The sequence below is a fragment of the Pelophylax lessonae genome (genome assembly GCF_965119305.1).
Source record: "Pelophylax lessonae genome assembly, chromosome: 9".
NCBI classification, from domain to species: Eukaryota; Metazoa; Chordata; class Amphibia; order Anura; family Ranidae; genus Pelophylax; species Pelophylax lessonae.
Genome location: NC_138776.1, coordinates 113600349 through 113622388, shown reverse-complemented (window position 1 = coordinate 113622388; position 22040 = coordinate 113600349). Strand labels below are relative to the sequence as shown.

The 22040-nt window shown below is 47.1% G+C and overlaps 1 protein-coding gene across 4 annotated transcripts in view; it reads right to left on the bottom strand.

Annotated features, from left to right (window-relative positions):
• The window catches only part of FAM13C (family with sequence similarity 13 member C), a 323331-nt gene extending 302964 nt beyond the window's left edge, over positions 1–20367 (bottom strand). For all 4 annotated transcript variants that reach the window (XM_082267352.1, XM_082267355.1, XM_082267354.1 and 1 more), the window contains exon 1: positions 20191–20367. In XM_082267352.1, the coding sequence (XP_082123478.1) occupies positions 20191–20252 (62 nt within the window). In that variant the 5' untranslated portion in view covers positions 20253–20367. The remainder of the gene's footprint in view (positions 1–20190) is intronic.
• Positions 20368–22040: the final 1673 nt, after the last annotated feature.

Sequence of the window (22040 nt, the reverse complement as noted above, 5' to 3'; positions counted from 1 at the left end):
TTGCCGCAGTAGTACTACGGTACTCAGTGGCAAAGTGGTTAAAATCCAAGTCTGTGATGTTCATTGACAGACACAGCTCTTCATCTTCATGACCGTAGGGTTATATTGCCCCCTACAGGAGTAGGACACTAGGCACAGAAAAAAGCTTTAGCATGCCTATGGGGCAGTTCCTGGGGGTATACTCCTCTTACGGCTATAGGTATTCAGTGTTGTAACAAGCAGTGTCAGACAAAAAAATCCAACTCCAAAGACAGGCGTGTGCTGTGTCCGTCAATGAACATCAGAGAAATGGATTTTACAGTAAGTCAAAAATCCCATTTTCTCTTTCGTTCATTCAGAAAGATTGTGTCCATCAGCTCTTAATCTTCATGACTGTAGGGACATCCCAAAGCAGTGTCGAACATGAGGGGTGGGAACAGCAGAAAATAAACTTCCCCAAGGCTAAACATAGCCAATCAGGTAACATGGAGCCCCACTGAGAAAAACTGGAGCTCACCAGAAAAAAACCCCCTCAAAGAGGACAAGTCCACTAAACAGCAAACTGCAAAGCTTTGCGGTTCAAAGGAAGCTTCCACAGATGTCAACACATCCACTTTATAAAACTTTGTGAATGTGTGCACAGATGACCAGGTGGCCACCTTGCAAACCTGCACCACTGACGCCTGATGACAGAGGGCCCAGGAGGCACTAAGCGCCCGAGTAGAGTGCGCCCTGACAGGGAAAGGAGGAACCGGACTCCTAATAGAATAAGCCTGAACCACAGTCTGTCTGATTCATCTGGAAATGGTAACAGCAGAAGCAGCCAGCCCCTTCCGAGGTCCATCCATAAGGACAAATAGTGAGTCTGACTTCCAAAACGACTCCGTAGCTACCAGGTACACCCTAATTGCCTGAACCACATCCAGGGAATGCAAGGCAACTAACTTCCTTCATTCAGATGAAAATCGGAGATGACCTTTGGAAGGAACAATGGACATGGCTGAAGAACCACCTTATCCCTGTGAACCACTAGGTAAGGTGAATGACAAGACAGCGCCGCCAGCTCAGACACCGTGACCACAGAAGTAATAGCCACCAAAAAGGCTATATTCAGGGGGATTCAGGGGAATTCCCTGAATATTTTCAAAGGGAAAACTGACAACACCAAATTGAGGTCTCACGGCAGCAATGGATACCGCACCAGGGGAACCATTTATCTCACTCCCTGGAGGAAGGTATGCACCAAGGAGTGTGAAGCCAATGGACATTGAAAGAAAATCTCCAGGACCAAGACCTGGCCTCTGATGGTACTCAAGGCCAGGCGCTGCTCGACCCCTCGCTGGAGAAAGGCCAAGATCTGAGTCGCAGAAAAGGAGCAAGGGTGAACTCATAGGTATTCACACCATGTAATGTAGGTCTTCCAAGTACGATGGTAAATTTTCCTGGAAGTAGATTTCTAGCTTTTAAAAGTGTAAAAATCACCAATTTAGACAACCCTCTATCCTCCAGCACCTGGCTTTTAACAGCCAAGCCGTCAAAGCCAGCGACTGTAAAGCAGAATGGAAGATCGGTCCTTGGGACAGCAGATCTTCTCTGAGAGGAAGTTTCCAAGGAGCATCGGCGACCAGCCGTACCAGATCGGCGTACCAAGACTGGCAAGGCCAGTCTGGAGCCACTAGAATGGCCGGAACCCCTTCCACCTCGATCCTGCGCAGGAGTCTCGGCAGAAGCTTGAGGAGGAAAGGCTTATATCAGACGATACTGACTCCAGGGAGCCACTAAGGCGTTTGTGGCGTCGGCTAGAGGATCCTGAGACCATCCCACAAACCTCTGTACTTTCCTGCTGAGGCGAGAGGCCAAAAGATCCACCTGGGGAGTCCCTCACCAGAGACACAACTCATGGAACACCTCCCGATGAAGTGACAATTCTCCTTGGTCTAATGCCCTCCCTGAGAACACTCTGTGCTGAGGACACCTCCCCACCCGGATAGGCTGGCATCCATGGTAACAACCATCCAGTACAGGGGAAGAAATTATTTTTGCCGCAGAACGAAGCCACCAAACCAGGGACCCCCTTGTGTTCATGCTCAACAAGATCAAATCCTCCAGAGACTGGGGATCCTTGTTTCACTTCACCAGAATCTCCTTTTGCAGAGATCACCTGTGGAACTGTGTAAACAGAACCGCCTCGAAGGTAGACACCATCAGACCCATCACCCGCATGCAAGCCCGCAGAGATGACTGTCTGCTGGACAGCAGAAGCCAAATTTCCTCCTGCAACTTGTGAACTTTTTCCAGAGGAAGGAACACTCTGGCTGAGAGTAAGACCCAGATAGTCCAGGCTTGTGGATGGGACCAGAGCAGACTTCTGAAGATTCAGAATCCAACCGAACTCCCTCAGCATTTGCAGAGAAATCTCCAAGTTGGCCAACAGAACAGCTTACAAAAGCAGATCCTCCAGGTACCCCAGTATTATGATCCCCCACTGACGCAGTAATGCTAGAATCGGGGCCAACACTTTTGTCAATATCCATGTAGCCAAAGCGAGACCAAAAGGGTAAAGCCACAAATTGAGAATGCTCCTCGCCCACAGCAAAGCGGAGGAAGCACTGATGGGCGACACATAGGGGGGGTGTGAAGGTAGGAATCACCGATGTCGATGGAGGTGAGAAAATTCCCCTTATGTAGGGACACCACCACCATGCAAATTGATTCCATTTGGAACTTCTGTACCTGCACAAAGCAGTTTAGCACCTTGAGGTCCAGATTTCGACGCACCTTGCCCTCCTTCCTGGGAAGCGTAAACAGGCTTGAGTAGAAACCTTGAAAACCTTCTGGCGTCAGAACCGGAACAATCACCCCTTGAGGTAACAAATCTTGCATTGCCCCACAGAGATCCTTTAAGCGATCTGGGGATAAGTGCAGGTTCGAGGGGAGATGATTGAAACTCGATCTTGTAGCCAGAGAGAATGACTTTGTGGACCCACTTGTCCTGGATTAGGAAGGTTCACAGATCCAGAAAACAGCAAAGACCCCCCCACCCCTGATACGAGTGACCAAAACTTCTTGGAACCCCCAATGAAGGCCCTGAAGGGTTTAGATCCCTTGTCTTGAGACCCTGAGGGACAAAAAGGAATGTGCCTGTCTGCGAGGGGACTCCTTACCCTTGGAAGCCTGAGAAAGAAGAGTACTCTTCCCCCCGTGAGGCCACTGATGATGTCATCCAAGGAAGCTCCAAACAGGCGATCCCCCACAAATGGAAGATCGGACAAAGCCTTCTTAGAAGCCTGGTCCGCAGACCAGCATTTCAGCCAGATAATGCGCCGCAGGACCACTTCTGAGACAGACAGTCTAGAAATCAGGGGAACGGCATCCAAAGAGGCGTCAGAGACGAACTGTAGCCCTTGGACCAACTGATCCACCAGCTCCACAAAGGCAGGAGGGAGCGGTTTCTCCTCCAGGTCCCGTGGTAAAATTTTGGCCCATTCAGTAATAGCTTGTGACACCAGGGTGATGGTAAACACCAGCCTAAGTGCCGACCCAGCCTCAGTGAACATATGGCGGGTCAAGGCCTCTGACCTCCTATCAGCCAGATCTGAAAAGACCGGGGACTCTTCAACCGGTATTACAGTGGCTTTATTCAACCTAGAAACCGGGGAGTCCACTACAGGAGGTACCATCTATTTTTTAAGGAGGGACTCCTTTTAGGGGTACTGCATTGCAAAATGCTTAGGGAGTGCAAAGGTGCAGTTTGGGGACCCCACTGTTTGGAGACAGTATAGTCAAAGGCGGTGGGAAAGGGAAAAACCCTCGCCGCTTTGGAGGACCTGTGGGTGCCAAAGGAGACCCGCCCCTCTGATGCTGCATTAGTTGCCTCTTCCATATGTAGGGTTTCCCGAACCGATACAATCAGTGCATCCACTAGCGCCATATCACGTACGGCTAGAGGAATCATCCTCACTATCTGAGCATGCAGGGTGCGTGGACTCAGACCCCGAAGGGGGCACATTTGCCCAGGACCAAGTCTACTTTGGACACCAAGGACTCTAGGACCACCGTCTGTGCAGTCAGTTGTGAGGCCCCCGGAGGGCCCGACAGCCTCAGAGGGGATCAGGTGGTGAAACATGCTTCAGGGACTCCATGAATGGAGAGTGGAACCCGCACAAAAAAAAGTGTAAAAATACTGCAAGGGACACCCCACCGTTCTAACGGCACAACAAGGATCAGCATAGCACTACCTCTTTAACCACATTTGGACCGCCCGCCGCACATTTACTGCGGCAGGATGCCTCTCCTGCGCAAACCGTCGTAGCCCTAAGTGGGTAACGCGTGTGGTGCTGCGGGCAAGCAAGCGCCTGTTGCGGCGCGCTCCCGTCCCCACTAGACAGTGGGGATGCTGATGCACGGGGCCGTGTTGTCAACACAGCTGACTGTTCTATCTAAAATTATCACAGAGCGCCTGTTCTCCTATATAGGAACATAGTTCTCTGTGGTCATTTCACAAGCCCATCACCCCCACAGATAGAAAAAACTCCCCTAGGCTCACACTAATCAACCCTTTGATCACCCCTAGGTTAACCCCTTCCCTGCCAATGTCATTATTACAGTAACCGTGCATATTTTTAGCACTGATTACTGTAGTAATGTCACTGGTCCCCCCAAAAGTGTCAAAAATGTCAGTTAGGGGTCCGATCTGTCCGCTGCAATGTCGCGGTCTCGCTAAAAATTGCAGATCGCCGCCATTACTAGTAAAAAATAAATAAATAATAATGACACAAATCTTTCCCCTAGGTTGTAGACGCATTAACTTTTGCGCAAACCAATCTAAATACGCTTTACCAAAAATATGTAGCAAATTACAAATTTGCCTAAAAGGATGAACAATTTAGATTTTTTAATATTTTTTTTGGGAATGTTATATAGCAGAATGTGAAAAATATTGTTTAAATGTCGCTTTTTTTTTTTGTTTATAGCGCAAAAAATAAAAAAATCACACAGGTGATCAAATACCACCAAAAGAAAGCTCTATTTGTGGGGAAAAAAAAAAGACATCAATTTGATTTAGGTACAGGGTCGCACGACCGCTTAATTTTCCGTTAAAGTAACGCAGTCCTGAATCGCAAAAAATGGCCTGGTCTATAAGGGGGCAAATCCTTCCGGTCCAGAAGGGGTTAATAGCAGAAAGAGGGAGAGAAAACCTCACAAGGCACTTACCACCACCGGTCAGCCCGCACTATCTGCACACCATGCGGCGATCAGGAAGAGGAATATCCTTGTATCACCCCACTAGAGGCCAAGGAAAGGCTTCCCACCGCTGACTCACCACTCATCTGACTCATAAAACATGGCCGCTCCTGTTTGCACTGGAAAACCATAGGAAAATGACACAAGAGGCTGCACAAACATGGCCGCTGATCTGTAGCACACAAGGCTTCAAGAAAATGGTGGCACCACACGGCTCACTAAGGGATCCCATGGCCGAAAAAAAATGATCCCAACAGGAAGGGGGGCCCCACCTGAGGTGTGATCATTCGGTTGCCGGCGGTGCGCCCCCCCCCCCCACCTCCCATCGCCAGTGCAGCACCCCATCTAACCTAAAAAGGTATGTCTGCCCCGGGGGCAGATAAAAAGGAGCTAGATTAAGGCTTGGTCTAGGTTAGTATCAGGGTTAGCATTAATGTCAAGGGTCACAATTAGGGTCAGTGTGCTTTAGGTAGGAATACACATGTATTTATTATAATTGAATTTGTCGTCGGTGTGTTTAGGTAGGATAAAAAAAAAAGCAAAATCCGCACTATTGTTTCTTGGCCCTACTACAGGTACAAACAACAAATCATATACACACATATGGTATCGTGGTGAACATCAGAAGTAAAATGTATTTATTTATGGGTTATGGTAATGGCAAGAAATATACAGCTACAGTTATTTTGGGCCAATTGATATTTGAAAATCACCAATGAAGACCCAGTTTCTCCTGGAAAACAGAAGGTATAACCAGGGCTTTTTTTCCTCAGGGGCAGGTACTCCCCCCCCCCCCCTGTCTTCACCTGTACCCACCTCCGAGCACCGTTCCTTGGTTCCATCCCTACCCACCTCCCAGTACCGCCCCTTTTAGAGAATACAGAAGTAATATTTGTGATTCCAAGAAATTTGTATGGAACTTGTTAACAAGAAAAGCAGTAAAATAGATTCCCTGCAGCAAGCAACAATATACTCCCCAGCAACTATGGACTACTTGCAACAAAATCTACCCCCCCCCCCAGCAAAAATGTAACCCCCGACAGCAACAACAAATCTCCCCACAGCCAACATCAACTGACCCTCCAGCAGCGAGCAATAATAGACCCCCTCCCCCAGCAGCAGATCACTCCCAGCAACAACTGACCCCCCTGCAACATAAGACTTAACCCTCCCCCCAGCAACAATAGATCCCTCAATGGCCAACATGAATAGACCCTCTAGCACACCCCAGCACCCCTTGCCATTACATACATTCAGTGTTGAAGGTGCTGGAATTGAGTTCCCCTGCATCCCCGGTAAAAAAAAAGCTCTCTGTATAACTAAGCTGGATAGTTAGTATTTGCAATGAAGTGTACAGTTTTAATAACACATGCCAAAGTTGCAAAACTGAGTTTCGACATTAGGATTTGTTTTACTTTTTGTCATTAAGTGGTCCATTTCAATGTGTGTTTATTTCCCTTTTTTACAGTAGGTTTGCTTTTATCATGAATTTAAGTATTACATAATTACATTAGGCACTTATATAATGTGACAAAATGCGGATAGGATAGGTGCTCTCAGTCAGGGATTTACAGACACTCAAAAACAAAGCTAAGTGAGACAAGAATAAAAACTAGTTGATCTAGGCTCATAGGAATAGGGATGCATGAGTGATAATAGGGGCCAAAAGTGTGGGAAGTGTGGATGCTGACAGCAACTATTTTAAAGCTTAGGAGGCAAACAAGCTGAGATTGGCAGGAAGCCGAGAGACGACGGATTACTTGAAAGGTCATCATCACAACTGCTTCAGCTTTTTAGCAGGTAGAAAACATTGATGTGCCTCATTACCTTCAACAAGATATATTTTTACTTATAGAGCTGCTTCAAAATAACAGAAACACAGTTTGAAATGAAGAACTGTTGAAATTACTAATTATAACCAATTAACACTTAGTTTATCAGTTGCACGTAAAGTAGAGATATAAGTGTGAGTAAACTCACACTGGCACTTTTAACTGGTCCCGAGCACAGTCAACCCCCTTGAGCTGGTTCCTTTGTGTATCGAGAGTGTGCCAAACCCTAGCAAAGATAGGTTAAGCACACTGTGTCCAGGACCACTTGAAAGAGGTGGTCCCATGCGCAGTTCATTTGTTACCGGTACAGATTGCTTCATGGTGCACTCAGACTGGGCATGGTTACACTGAACTGCTCCTGAGAATATTCCCCCCTCATTTCCCTGCTAGACTGCACTCCCACTGGACTGTAAGGAAGTGTTCTTGGGCACCCTCCTTGTGCCTGCCAACCAGACCAGTGATCAATGCTTTACTACATTGTCCTCTACGTAGAGTTCTGTGCTCTGGCACAGTTTGCACTCACTCCAAAGCAAACCGTACCTGACCACAAGTTAATTGTGCCCAGGACCACATTTTACAGGTGGTCCCATGAGTGGCACGCTTTAACGATCCCAGGCACAGTTTGGGCCACTCAAACTAGACAAACTAACTGGCCAAAGGGACTGAACCATGCCCAGGATCAATTTAAGGTGCCAGTGTGAGTGCACCCTCAGTGTTCTTGAAAACCACAGTGTGAATATGGGAGCACAGAACTCTCCATTGGATGACTATGTACTAAAGCAGAGATCACTATGAGCTAGCTAGAATAAGTGTGCCTTGGCACATTTGCTCATAGCACAATGTGAGCAAAGACCAGGAGTGGGGAGAGGGTAGAATCAAACTCGGACACAGTTTGGTTAAACCAGTCCCAGTGTGAGTAGGCCCCATTATACAGGCCAAGAATGGAAACCCTGAGAAATGTTGTGCCACCATCTCCACTACTTCTTAGTAACAGAAAAGCAGCATGCTTAAGAGTAGTGATTATACAAGTTCTAATTTATTTATTTGTTTAAATTCCTAAAATCATAAAAGGTCTAGTGCTTTTCTACACACAGGGAGCCATGGCGTTGCATATAGCCACCAAAACAAATGAATATATATGCATCAGGAGCTATTGGCATCAACTAGCTGTGTACAGCTATTTACTTGTACTGGCGGCTATATGTGGCACAGAGGCTTCCTGGGTGCAGGAAATCGCCAGACATTTTTACGCTTCATGACTTAGGAGCGTGTAAATGTCTGTGTGCATGAGGCCTAGAGCAGTATGAAGGCTTATACTGAGAACGTTTTAGGAAAGTTTGTCTATTACTGTAGGGTAAAAAAGGCAAGCAAGTTTAACCTGCAAAGGAAAAAAATTGAATTTTTGACTTACTGTAAAACCCATTTCTCTGATGTTCATTGACGGACACCGCTCCTGATCTTCTTAACCATTGGGTTATACCAGGGCTCGACAATCCCCGGGCGCCAGGTCGCATTTGCGACTAGAATTAGCGACCTGGCGCCTGGCGGTGCCCTGCAGAAGGTGTCCTGTCATTTTTGCCCGGACTTCCGCGCACGGAGTGCACGGACTTCCGGGCCATCCGAAAATTGAGGCCCCGGCTTTTCGGCCTACTTGAGATGACAGGCTTCCAATGGGGAACTGGCGCCCTCTTGTGGAGGCCGGGAGTAATGACTGTTGTAATGACTGTTTCCACTGCCTTTTTGTTCTCAATTCATTCATTACCATCTCCCTGTCCAGTTAGTTACCTTTGACAGGGAGTGTGGTTATTATTTATTTAATTTTTTAAATGTAAAAAAAAAAAAAAAATAATATTTTTTTCTTTTTTTTTTAATTATTAAAAAAAATAAAAAAAATTCTTTTTTTCCAATTATAAAAAAAAAATATATATATATATATACTTTTTTTTTTTTCCTCATCGCCATGCCACAGCCGAAGGCCCCTCTCACACGAGCTGTCTGATCAGGTCCGCCTGTCAGTTTTTCAGGCAGACCTGATCGGACCCTTCATTCTCCTCTATGGAGCAGTAATCTGCCGCCATCTGATCCTGTCCGCCAAAAGCAGACGGACGGTGGTTCTATTTTCTATCCATCCCGTGGATCGGATCAGATGGCATCGGATGGAAAGAGACAGACAGTCTGTTTTCATCCAATTGTGCTATAGAGGAGAGTGGGGTTCTAGTCGTATTTATGTGTAAATTTAGTATATTAAATAAAGCTTGGTTGTTAAGTTTAAAAAAAAAAAAAACTGGCTCCTAACTTTTTTAGCTGGCTCCTAGATTTCAGGAAAATTTGTCAGGCCCTGGGTTATACTGCCCTCTACAGGAGTAGGACACTAGGCAGGAAAAAAAAAGTCCGGCTATGCCTAAGGGCAGTCCCAGGGGGTATACTCCCTCTCTCTGCTATAAGTACTCAGTTTTGTTACAAGCGCTGTCAGAAGAATTACAACTCCATAGAGGAATAGGTGCTGTGTCCGTCAATGAACATCAGAAAAATGGAATTTACTGTAAGTCAAAAATTCAATTTTCTCTTTCGTTCATTGACGGACATAGCTCCTGATCTTCTTAGCCATTGGGATGTTCCAAAGCAGTGTTAAACATGAGGGGTGGGAACAGCAAAAAAGAAATTCCCAAGGCTAAACTAAAGCCAACCAGGTAAAACAGGAGCTCAACCAAAACAACTGGAGCCCACCTGAAAAAAACAATTCCCCCCTTAAAGAGGACCAGGTCCTCTAAACAGCAGCCTGCAAAACCTTGCGGCCAAAAGAAGCATCCGCAGATGTCAACACATACACTTTTTAGAACTTTGTAAAAGTGTGCACCGACCACCAGGTGGCCGCCTTGCAAACCTGCATCACGTGCACCTGATGATGGAAGGCCCAGAAGGCACTGAGCGCCCGGGTAGAGTGCACTTTGTCAGGGAAAGGAGGAAAGTGACTATTGATTGAATAGGCCTGAATCGCCATCTGTCTGATGCATCTGGAAATGGTCGCACAGGAAGCAGAAAACCCTTTCCGAGGCCCATCCATGAGCACAAAAGACTCTGTAGCTGCCAGGTACACCCTAATCGCCGGACCACGTCCAAGGCATGGAAAGCAATTTCCTTCAGATGTTTTGGCCTGGGACACAGGGTAGGCAACACAATGTCTTCATTCAAGTAAAAATCAGAGACAACCTTTGGAAGGAACGACGGAAAGGGGTGAAGAACCACCTTATCTCTGTGAACCACCAAGTAAGGTGAACGACAGGCTAACGCCACCAATTCCGACACTCTGCGTGCCCTCGCACCGACGGGGTTAAACATTGAACTGGATTTGAATTGCTTTATTAGCGATTCTTAACTTTTCTTCCCCTACTATCGTTACAGCCTGTTTAGTGAGGCTTGATCATTTGTTTTTTGTTTTATTTATTATGGCATTTCTTTCAGCTGCAATGTCTCTAATTAGTATTGTTTTACGGTATTTTGGTTTTTATATGTATTGAAATAGGTATTGTAATATAATTTATGTATAACATTCTTAGTTACGATATGTGTGGATTGTCCAGTGTATATGCAGATTGTTACTGGTAACATTCTACAGGTTCATATCGGCAAGGAGCGGTTTTGCACTGCAACCATTCCTTTTTTATCTTTTTATATTTTAATTTTTTTGGCGCACAGCCTAGGGTTAAAATTGTTCTTATTATCGCTTAACTTTATGCATAAAAGTTTTTTGCAAAAAATTTTTTATTATCCATGGTGCCTAAGTAAATTGGTATCCTGCAAGGGACGACTCTTTATTTGGTTATGTTGATGTCGGAAGTTCCGCGGCGTAGTGAGCTGGCTAAACTTCCGGTTTTTCACCTCGTTGCCGATTGGACGTAGAGCGTTCCAGCAGGGCTATTTAGATGCCGGATGTTGTCGTTCTGGTCACGCCTCCAGTTGAAGTCGGACATGACGAAACCGGTCGGGGCGTGACCAGACTACACATCCGACATCACGTGATGGTGAGGGACCTACCCGGAAGGTACAGGGCTGGCGTGGAGTGAGCCCGAGAACTGGACGAGTTAGGTTTCCTTCCACCGAGCATTATGTGGTTATATGCTTTCTGATCAGCCTATACATGTGAGTGCAACACATTTTTACTTTTAATAAAGCATTTTGTGGTTACGGTACTTCACTATGTGGGGCCATTTCTTTTTCTCCATGATATCCTGATACTGAGGGAGTGCGTGCAAGGATTTGTTATGAAGCAGTGGTGAACAGGTTCTGGCTCTATATCCATCTAACATTTCTGCGCAGTCTGCTCTTGTGTGAGAACACCTGAGCATTGAGTTCTGGTGAGTGGCCAATCCTACTATTTTGTGGTGTGACACCTGGTGGTGGATGGTGACCTAGCAATCCAACTCATTTCACTTACCCTTGGATTTCATGGACTAAATGGACATCAGTTCTTCTTCTTTTTTGATTACTTTTTTGAAATGTTTGTTTAGCAATATTCTTCATAGCTTGCTTACAACATCTTGAGTCACTTATAGTTGATCTCGTGCGCTACTCTTTTTCCATTTGTGCAGAGGTGATAGCCACCAAAAATGCCACCTTCTGGGACAGCGTAAGCAGGGGAATCTCCCGAAGATTCTCAAAAGGAGGCTTCTGGAGGCACCAAATTTAGATCCCAAGGCAGTAACGGAGACCATACTAGAGGAGCCAAGTGCCAAACTCCCTGAAGAAAAGTATGCCAGGAAGTGTGTGGCCAAGGGCCATTGAAAGAAGACCGCCAAGGCCGACACCTGGCCCTTGATAGTACTCAAGGACAGTTTCTGTTCAACCCCCCCCTGTAGAAAGAAGATCAAGATCCTATCCACCGAAAAAGAACCACAGGAGACTCGCAACACGTGATGTTCGTCTTCCACATACAATGGTAGATCTTCCTAGAAGTAGATTTCCTAGCTTTTAACATCATTGGAATCACCAAGTCAGACAAACCTCAAAGCCAAGCCGTCAAAGCCAGCGACTGTAAAGCAGGATGGAAGATTGGCCCTTGGGACAGCAGATCCTCCCTAAGAGGAAGCTTCCAAGGAATGTAGGCGACCAGCTTTACCAGATCTGCATACCAAGCTTGGCGAGGCCAGTCCGGGGCCACTAAGATGACTGGAATCCCTTATGCCTTGATCCTTCGTAGAAGTCTTGGCAGACGCTTGAGAGGAGGGAAGGCGTGAATCAGACGACACTGACCCCACGGGGCCACCAGCGCGTCTGTGGCGTCCTCCAGAGGATCCCGTGACTGAGCCACAAACCTCTGCACCTTTCTGTTGGCCCGAGATGCCAACAGATCCACCTCGGGGATGCCCCACTGGAGATCCAACTGGTGAAACACCTCCGGATGAAGGGACCACCCCCCTTGATCCAATGCCTGCTGACTGAGGTAATCCGCCTGCCAGTTATCCAGCCCAGGAATGTGTACGGCGGAGAAAACTGGAACAAAAGGTTCTGCCCACCTTAGAATGCCAGCTACCTCCAGAGCCGCCAGGACACTTCTTGTGCCCCCCCAGGAGATTGACATAAGCCACAGCCATGGTATTGTCTGATTTAACGCGCACTGGACAACCCTGAAGAAGATCCATCCAATGTTTCAGTCAGTGTCTGATCGCTCGAAGTTCAGGGACATTGATCGACAGTCTGGACTCTTCCAGTGCCCAGACCCTGAATAGAATTGTTGCAGAGAACGCATCCCCACCCGGACAGGCTGGCATCCGTGGTGACCACTGTCCAATACAAGGGGAGGAAGGATTTGCCCAACCGAAGTGCTGGAGAATGAAACCACCATGTCAGGGACTCTTTCATTCCTAGGCTCAGCCGCATCCGATTGTCCAGAGACTGCGGATTCTTGTCCCATTTGCCCAGAATCTCCCTTTGCAGGGAACTCATATGGAACTTTGGAAACGGAACCGCCTCAAAAAGGTAGACACCATCAGGCCTAGCACCCACATGCAAGTTCAGAGGGATGACCATCTGCTGGACAGCAGGTGACAAATTGCAGCCTGCAGTATCTGGAATTTGTCCAGAGGAAGGAGCACTCTGGCTAAGGTCGGGTCCAGAGTCAGACCCAGATAGTCCAGCTTTGTGGACGGAACCAGAGCAGACTTCTGAATATTCAGAATCCAGCTGATCTCCCCAGTTCGTATGGTGATCTCCAGGTTTTCCACCAGAGCAGTAGGAGACTCTGCTTGCAGAAGGAGGTGATCCAAGTAGCCTAGTACCACGATCCCCCATTGGCTTAACAATGCAAGCACCGGGGCTAACACTTTTGTGAACACTCGAGGAGCAGAGGTGAGACCAAAGGGTAATGCCACAAACTGATAATGCTCCTCTCCCACGGCAAGTGGAGGACGTGCTGGTGACCGGCAAATATTGGAATGTGAAGGCAAGCATCCTTGATGTCGATAGAGGTAAGAATATCCCCCTGATGCAGGGATGTCCCCACTGTGCAAATTGACTCCATTCTGAACTTCTGCACCCATACAAAGCACTTCAGCGCCTTGAGGTCCAGAATAAGAAGCACCTTTCCTTTACTCCTGGGAACTGTAAACAAGTTTGAGTAAAACTCCTCAAAACGTTCAGATGTCAGAACCGGGACAATCACCCCTTGAAGTAACAGGTCTTGCACCGACCCAAAAAGACCCTGTAAGCCAGGGATCCTCAAACTACGGCCATCCAGCTGTTGCAGAACTACACATCCCATGAGGCATTCTAAAACCTTGACATTCACAGACATGACTAGGCATGATGGGAATTGTAGTTCCTGAACAACTGGAGGGCCATAGTTTAAAGACCCCTGCTGTATGCAGTCCGGGGACAGCCACAAGTTGGAAGGAAAGAACCTTTCTGGAGGGTAAGAATGAAACTCAATCTTGTAGCCGGACCGTATGACTTTGTGGACCCACTTGTCTTGTACCAGGATAGTCCACAGGTCTGGAAACCAGGGAAGATGTCCCCCCACCCCTGATACGGGTGAGGACGAACCTTCATGCTGAAGGAGCCTTGGTCGCGTGTCTTGAGAAGCCTGCTCTCGACTTGCCAGACCAAGTTCGCTTGGATTGACCAGAGGAGGCCCTGAAAAGCTTTGATCCCTTGTAAGTTGCCCCTAAGAGACTAAAAAAAAAAAAACGTATGAGTCGAGGATGGCCCACATCTACGACAAGGGTACTTGTCCTTACTAGCCTGTGGAAGAAAGGCACCCCCCCTCCTTTGAGACCCTTAATGAAGTCATTGAGGGTAGCTCCAAGCAGGTGATCTCCTTGAAAAGGAAGATCAGTCAAGGCCTTTTTAGAAGTCTGGTCCCAGACCAGCATTTGAGCCTAAAAATACATCGAAGGACCACTGCTGAAACAGAGAGCCTAGCAACTAGGGGAGCCACATCCAAAGAGGCATCACAGATAAATTGCAGCCCCTGGACCAACTGGTCCGCCAACTCAGCAAAGGCAAGGGGGAGCTGCTCCCCCTCCAAGTCATGGCGTGAACGCTTAGCCCGTTCGGTCGGAGTTTGCAATACCAGTTGCAACGGTAAATACCGGTCTCAGTGCCGAGCCAGCCACAGTGTACATATTGTGGGCCACCAGTGGAACAGTCCACTTTTTAAGAAGGGACTCCTCATAGGGGTACCGCATAGCAAATCCTTCAAGGACCACAAGGGGAAGTTTTGGTTGATCCTATTCTTTAGCACCAATTCTATCAAAATAGGCGGGGAAAGGAAACACCTTTGCCGCTCTGGATGGCTTGTGAGTGCCAAAGGGAAGCAACGCCTCCGTCGCAGCTTCAGCTGCGTCCTCCATTTTTAAGGTTTCACACATAGATACAATCAGTGCATCCACCAGCGCCATATTGTGCGTGGCTACAGCAGTGGAGAAATCATCCTCCCTATCTGAGAACTCAGGGCGCGTGCGCACAGACCCCAGAGAGTGACCCACGTTCCGCGGCGACCGAATCAGATCTGAGGAAACAGATGAGGCAGGGAAAGGCGGGGGTGGGGGGGGTGTTGCTAGCCCCTCCCCCAAACACCACCTCCACCCAGGACACAAAGGACTCCAGGACCGTCGTCAGTGCATCAATGGATGGTTGGGACCCAGAGGGCCCGCAGCCTCTGCTGAGGAGGTCAGGTGGGGAAATGTGCTCCAATAGACTCCGTAAGTCAATAGGGGGACTCCACAAAAAAGGTGTAAAAAAACACTGCTAAGGGACACCCCCACTACTCTGGCAGCACCACCCGGTCGCCTGTAACAGAGCACCCAACAGATCCTAAGCAGAGTGGGAGAGGACCCCACCAGACTCACCACCAGGATAATCTGCACTCCACATGCAGCGATCAGGAAGCGAAAAGATCTAGGAGTTAGCACCATGGGATGAGGAGGGGCTCCCACCGCCGAAATCACCACCCAGAGGGCTCCACTGTCATGGCCGCCGCTATTTTCAATGGCAAACCACCGCAAAATGGCTGCCGGACTACACAAACATGGCCGCTGTGCATTGAGCACACAGGCTACGAGAAAATGGTGGGACCACGAGGCACCCAGGAGGGATCCCTAGGCCTCAAAAAAATGGCACAGGTAGGCAGTGTTGGTCATGTCACTTAAAAAAAGTAATTAGTTATAGTTACTCCTCACAAAAAGTAAATGAGTTAGTTACATCAGTAAAAAAGTAACTAATTACCAGGAAAAGTAACTATTGCCTTAGTAATAAAATAATCAAATATGTCAAATAACTTGTATGAGTGGTATTTGCTGAGTGGTACTGGCTGGCTGCGTGGTACACTGGTACATGCGTGGTACACTGGTACCTGCATGGTACACTGCCAGTGTATAGGGTGGGTAGGTGTATATAGGGGTCAGTGGGTGTATAGGGTGAGTAGATAGGTGTATAGAAGGGTCAGTGGGTGTATAGGGTGGATAGGTAGGTGTATATAGGGGTCAGTGGGTGTATAGGGTGGGTAGGTAGGTGTATATAGGGGTCAGTGTGGTACTGGTTGGCTGTGTGGTACACTGGTACCTGCGTGGTACACTGCCGGTGTATAGGGTGGGTGGGTAGCTGTATATAGGGGTCAGTGGGTGTATAGGGTGAGTAGGTAGGTGTATATAGGCGTCAGTGGGTGTATAGGGTAGGTAGGTATGTGTATATAGGGGTCAGTGGGTGTATAAGGTGGGTAGGTAGGAGTATATAGGGGTCAGTGGGTGTATATAGGGGTTAGTGGGTGTATAGGGTAGGTAGATGTATATGGGGGGGGGGGGTTGGTGGATGTACAGGTACAGTGCAGGGCTCTCACAGTTCCCCTCGGACGGTCCGCTCTCCCTCTCCACTCTCCTCCATGTCACACATGCCAGTACCGCAGACAGCGCCAGCAGGGTCATAGAGGAGTGAGGAGGAATTACACTACTGCCATCTAGTAATTGCGGTAACGCCGCTTAAGTAATGAGAACGGCATTACCGCGGGGGAAAAGTAATCAATTCGATTACTAGTTACCCGCAAAAGTTAACAGCGTTAAGTAACGCCATTTACTTTAACACCTTTATTCCCATCACTGCAGGTAGGAAGGGGAGCCCTGGCAGGAGCCCCACCGCTGGCGGCGCACCGCCCTGCCCCCATCATCAGCACAGCACCCTGCCCCACCATAGGAGGTGAATCAGGCCACCCCACAGACCCAGGGCAAGTGAAGGAGGGGGGGCGGATGGGGGGGCGAGATGGCCCACCAGACCGATGAGGGGGGGTGCCCAACAGGAAGGAGGGGAACCCGGGGGTCCGACCATCCCATGGAGGGGCCCACGTCCATCCCAAAACCCTCCAGGGGGAGAGGAGGGACAGATACTTACCAAGCCAGGAATCAGGCGGTCACTGCTTCAGACAGAACCCCTTCCTATCAAAATGGGGGGCTGTCGGCCAGGAGGAACGCTGAGACTCGGGCGAGACCCGGTCGTATGCAACCTTGGCGTTTAACTCGCAGGCCAGACACTGTCCAGTGGGGCTATTTTGCGGCTGACCTACTATGGAGCTGAGGTCTGTGCGCGCTCGCTAGCCAGACTGGGGTGACCACTGGATCTAGATCATCCAGCCAGTCACCAAGTCCAGCAGATCTCATAGGAAAAAAAAAAAAAAACCAGGAGAAACAAAATCTATCTAAAAATAAAAAATTGCCAGGATCAGAAATCCCAGCAAGGAACTAGGTCCTTACTCCTGACTAGGCAGAAAAAAAAATTGAATACCTATTGCAGGAAGTGGGAGAGTACCCCCAGGGACTGCCCGCTATGCGTGCTCAGGCTTTTTTTCTCTGCCTAGTGTCCTACTCCTGTAGGGGACAGCATAACCCTACGGTCATGAAGATGAAGAGCTATGTCCGTCAATGAACGAAAGAGAAATTGGGTTTATTTAGCCACTAGCAGGGAGGATGTGCAGGAAAAAACAGTAACCCACAGGCACAGACTTCAGAGTTTACTCTAGTCAGTGTAAGGAAAGCTTAATCCTATGTGGGTTATGTTTTGTTCCAGCTCCAACCATTTTTTTCAAGTGTGGTCTCAGTACAAAAAACAAGTTTTCAAGGCTATCTCCACCTCGACTTTTATGATGCATGATATACCCAAATATAGGGTGTAACATGCTGCTAAGCACCTAGGCATCCCAAACCTCATCACCTGAGCCCCTCACTCCCCTTGTAAAGTTGGATGGGGGTTTCTTCTCCCCTGCTACCCTTTGTAAAGTTAGCATGGCTGTGTGGGGCAACACCCGCACAGCCACGTCATTCATTCACAGAGATTTATGAATGAATGAGCTACAAATCCCATCAGCCACAACAGCAGAGGGGACAGGGAATAATATATGTTGGCTGCCAATGCTGACTACCTCCTGAAAATGCTAGTTTCTTGGCTGTCTCTGGATTCCGTACCTCAAGCCAATGACTAAGAAATAGCATGCAAATTACAGAATCAGAGGAAGTAAAACCCCTGATCTACTAATTGCTCCAGGTAAAGCCATTGACTAGGAAACAGCATGCAAATTATGAAATGGGAGGCAGTAAAGACCCTTGATCTACTAATTGCTTCAGTGTGGTAGATCACCTTTTCAGAAAAAAAAAATGTAAAAGTGAACACTGTACATCCTCCCCACCCCCTGGTATCCACGGTACTTACCTCCATGGGTGCTGAACTGTCAATGCCCATGCAGCTCCAGTGCCATCTTAAGAGCATTAAAGGGCCCCAGGCAATGCAGTGCACTGGGGCCCTGCCTACACAATCACTCACGAGAATAAAATGCAAATTATCAATAAGGCGATATTTAATGGTACAGCAGTGCCAAGCTAACAGCTTCAGCGGCTGGGTCCGGTGAACACACACATGGACGGGAGTCAGACTCCACTGTCCTGTGTGTGCCTGTTCCCGTGGAGGCAGACAGGCATTTGTGGGCTCCCCCTTCATGGCCCAAGTGCCACCTGCTAAGTTCAGCAGCAGGATGCACACGGGAATCGGGACTAATGCTTGGCTGGGGCTGGGTCGCTGGGCAGGTGGGGCCCCCCGGGCAACTGCCCAGTGTGCCCATTCGGTAATATGGCCCTGTGCAGCCCATGTAGTGGACTGTTGATTGAAATACCCACTCTTCTCCATGCAGCTCTTCCAAGACAGATAAAAGCAATTCTGATTGGTCAGTGCCGACACAGACAGGGCATCGCTCTGATCTGTCCTGGAAGCTCTGCACAGAGAAGAGGTAGAAGAATTGGCATTTAAAATCCCTGGACTGCTACATGGGCTGTGTGGGCACAGACAGCTCAGCACAGTAGGTAAGTACAGCAAAGACGGGGAAGGAGGGGGGAGGTGTTAGCTCAGCTTTTTTATGAAAAGGTAAACCAAATGACTCAAAATCTTAACGTCAGAGGCTAACTTTGACTGCCAGGCAACCAGCATCACCATAAAGGAGGAATCAGCAATGATAGCTCAACATGTTTCACTCAGTAAAGCTTTCCCTCATATTAGATTTACTTGGTTTTTTTTTGCCTATATCTTTGTGTAAGCTGTAAAAGGTATCTTCTTAAAAAAAAAAAAATAAATACTAGATTTGGTCTATACAATTTACCAGCATTGCGTAAACTGTTCAAAGGCCCAATTCCACTAAAACTATATTTTTAATGGTTTATTAAACCATTCATTCATTCACAATGCAGTTGCCAATCGGTGTATAAGATAATAAAATCTGATTGCTCAAAAACATAGTAAAGAAAAATAATTTTCTCTAAAAAGGAGGTCTATAGGATGTGCTGTTCATGCAAACATCTGAATATCAAGATTTTTTTTTTTTCCCATTGTAGACAAAAAAAATGGCTGTTGTCCGCAATATTACATTACAGACTATCCAAACGGCTCAAATATTCATAATATGCAAAGCTGTGTAAATTAATGCTGTACAAATGATTTTTGTATCCTTCATAAATTAGTGGTAAATTTCAGGTGCAACCCATATATCAAAGCCAATGAATGCAAGATGCAGAAGGGTTCCAGCTGGAAGCTTGTGAGCTCAGCCTTGTACATGAAAGCTACCTTTCATTTTTATGTTTAATGTCTCTACACCCAGTGTGGGTGGGTAAAAAAAAAATGACTGCTCTATTAAAGTTTTGCTTTATTTAAACCACTTTTTTTTTGGCCAGCTGCATGCCCATATATTAAACATCAGTCTCCTAGTATATACATAGGAGGACGTTAAATGGCTAAGGATTTGTCTGCTCCATGCTGCCCTGCACATCAATACACCTCCAATATGTAATACTGTTTGCAGCAATAAAATATTTAAGACTGTGATCACAGCGTAGTCAGGAAAAAATCGACCTGTTTTGTTGTTTCCTCTAGCAGCAAGCTCCACAATCAGACAGAATGCATAAGAATCACGCCACTGGATGTAATTAGAAGTGATTGACACCTATATATAGGTAAACTGTTGTATAGAGACATTTCCTCCAGTCTGGGTGATCTAAGAATAAACTCGGTAAATTACAGCAGGGAGTGCACTAGAAACAGGCTAGAGCACACACAGCCCTGGATACATTGTTGTTTACTATAATGATATTACAGTGGATTTAAAGATTGCACTTACTCGGTTACAGCTGTGCTGCCGAAGGAATTGTCCTGAAGGCTGAAACAGAAACAAGAAAACATCAGATTACAGAGCGGGGCTCCCAGGCTGACGGAATCCTGTCCGGTGGATGGTACACATAGAAAAACATGGCATTGCAAAGACAAGCCTTTCTGTTAGCTCGACATGCACATACCTTGGGCTGCACTGCACATGCTCACTGCCTCCCCATAAGGGACTAGCCCTGCTGCTGCAACACTCAAACACACAGCACATCAGATGCTGCTGCTGCTGAGACACAGGCTATAAATGCTTGCTCTGAAACGAATACAAATCTAAAAGCCGTGTTCTTGTCTACAGAACCCATTTTACGGGAGTTCAAAGCACCGACATTGTGCGGTTCATAATACATTTAAGGTGATAATGGAGGGGACTGCTGTAGGTTTGGGTTATGCCTTAGGCTTCATGCATACTGTGCTCTTTTGGACGCCTTTTCTACTCACAGGAGAAAGGGAGCTTAACCACTTTACCACCGGAGGATTTTGCTGTCTTACGTCTGGGCCACTTTTTGCGATTCGGCGCTGTGCAAATTTAACTGACAATTGCGCGGCCATGCAACGCCGTAGGATTTTGCTGTCTTACGTCTGGGCCACTTTTTGCGATTCGGCGCTGTGCAAATTTAACTGACAATTGCGCGGCCATGCAACGCCGTACCCAAACGAAATGTACGTTCTTTTTTTCCCACAAACAGAGCTTTCTTTTGGTGGTATTTGATTACCTGTACGATTTTTACTTTTTGTGCTATAAACAAAAAAAGAGCGACAATTTTAAAAAAATAATATTTTTCACATTTTTTTATATGAAATTCCCCCCAAAAAAATGTAAAAATCAAAATTTTTTTATCATTTTAGGCCAATTTGTTTTCTGCTACATATTTTTGGTAAAAAAAATTGCAATAAACGTATTTTGATTGGTTTGCGCAAAAGTTATTGCGTTTACTAACTAAGGGAAAGATTTCTGTCATTTTTGGTGTTTTTTTTTTTTTTTTTTAACGAGTAATGGCGGCGATCTGCGATTTTTTTTTTTTTTGCGGGACTGCGACATTGCGGCGGACAGATCGGACTCTTGACTGACATTTTTGACACTTTTGGGAGTACCAGTGACATTACTGCAGTAATCAGTGCTATACATATGTACTGTTACTGTAAAAATTACACTGGCAGGGAAGGGGTTAATTTTTATTGTTGATCAACGGGTTAATGTATGCCTGGTGCTTACTAACGTGCGCGGGGAGAGGGGACTGTGTGACACAGGGACAGATCGCAGCTTCAGCTATGCTGAACCCTGCAATCTGACCCTGCCTGTCACTTAGGAGATCCTCCCGCTTTGTTTACACAAGCGGGCGAATCTCCACACTCGATTCCCCGACGATCGGGGAAGAGCGGTGGTGATCACCGCCGCTCCTCCCCTGGCCCGACTCCCGCTGAATACAGCGGGAGCGAGCCTCCGGCGGCGCGCGCGCGCCGCCGAGAGAGGGGAATGTCTGGCGACATAGGTCTAAGTCGTCAGACGTTATTGAGCCACTTTGCAGCAGTAGCAGCTCAGTGAACAGCGGTAAAGTGGTTAAATAATGCGGTAAAAGCTGCATTTATATGCTTTTTATGTGTGTTTGGTGTTAATGCATTCTATGGGCTAGAGAATGAATTTATTCTGGTTGTTAAGATGCAGTAACGTGCTAAAACAGGCCTAGCATTAAAGAGGAAGTAAAGCTTCCTCTGTAACTTCATGCTTGCCAACTGTCCCAATTTTGCAGGGACAGTCCCGATGTATTGACCGGAGGATTTTCCTGCTTTACGTCCAGGCCACTTTTT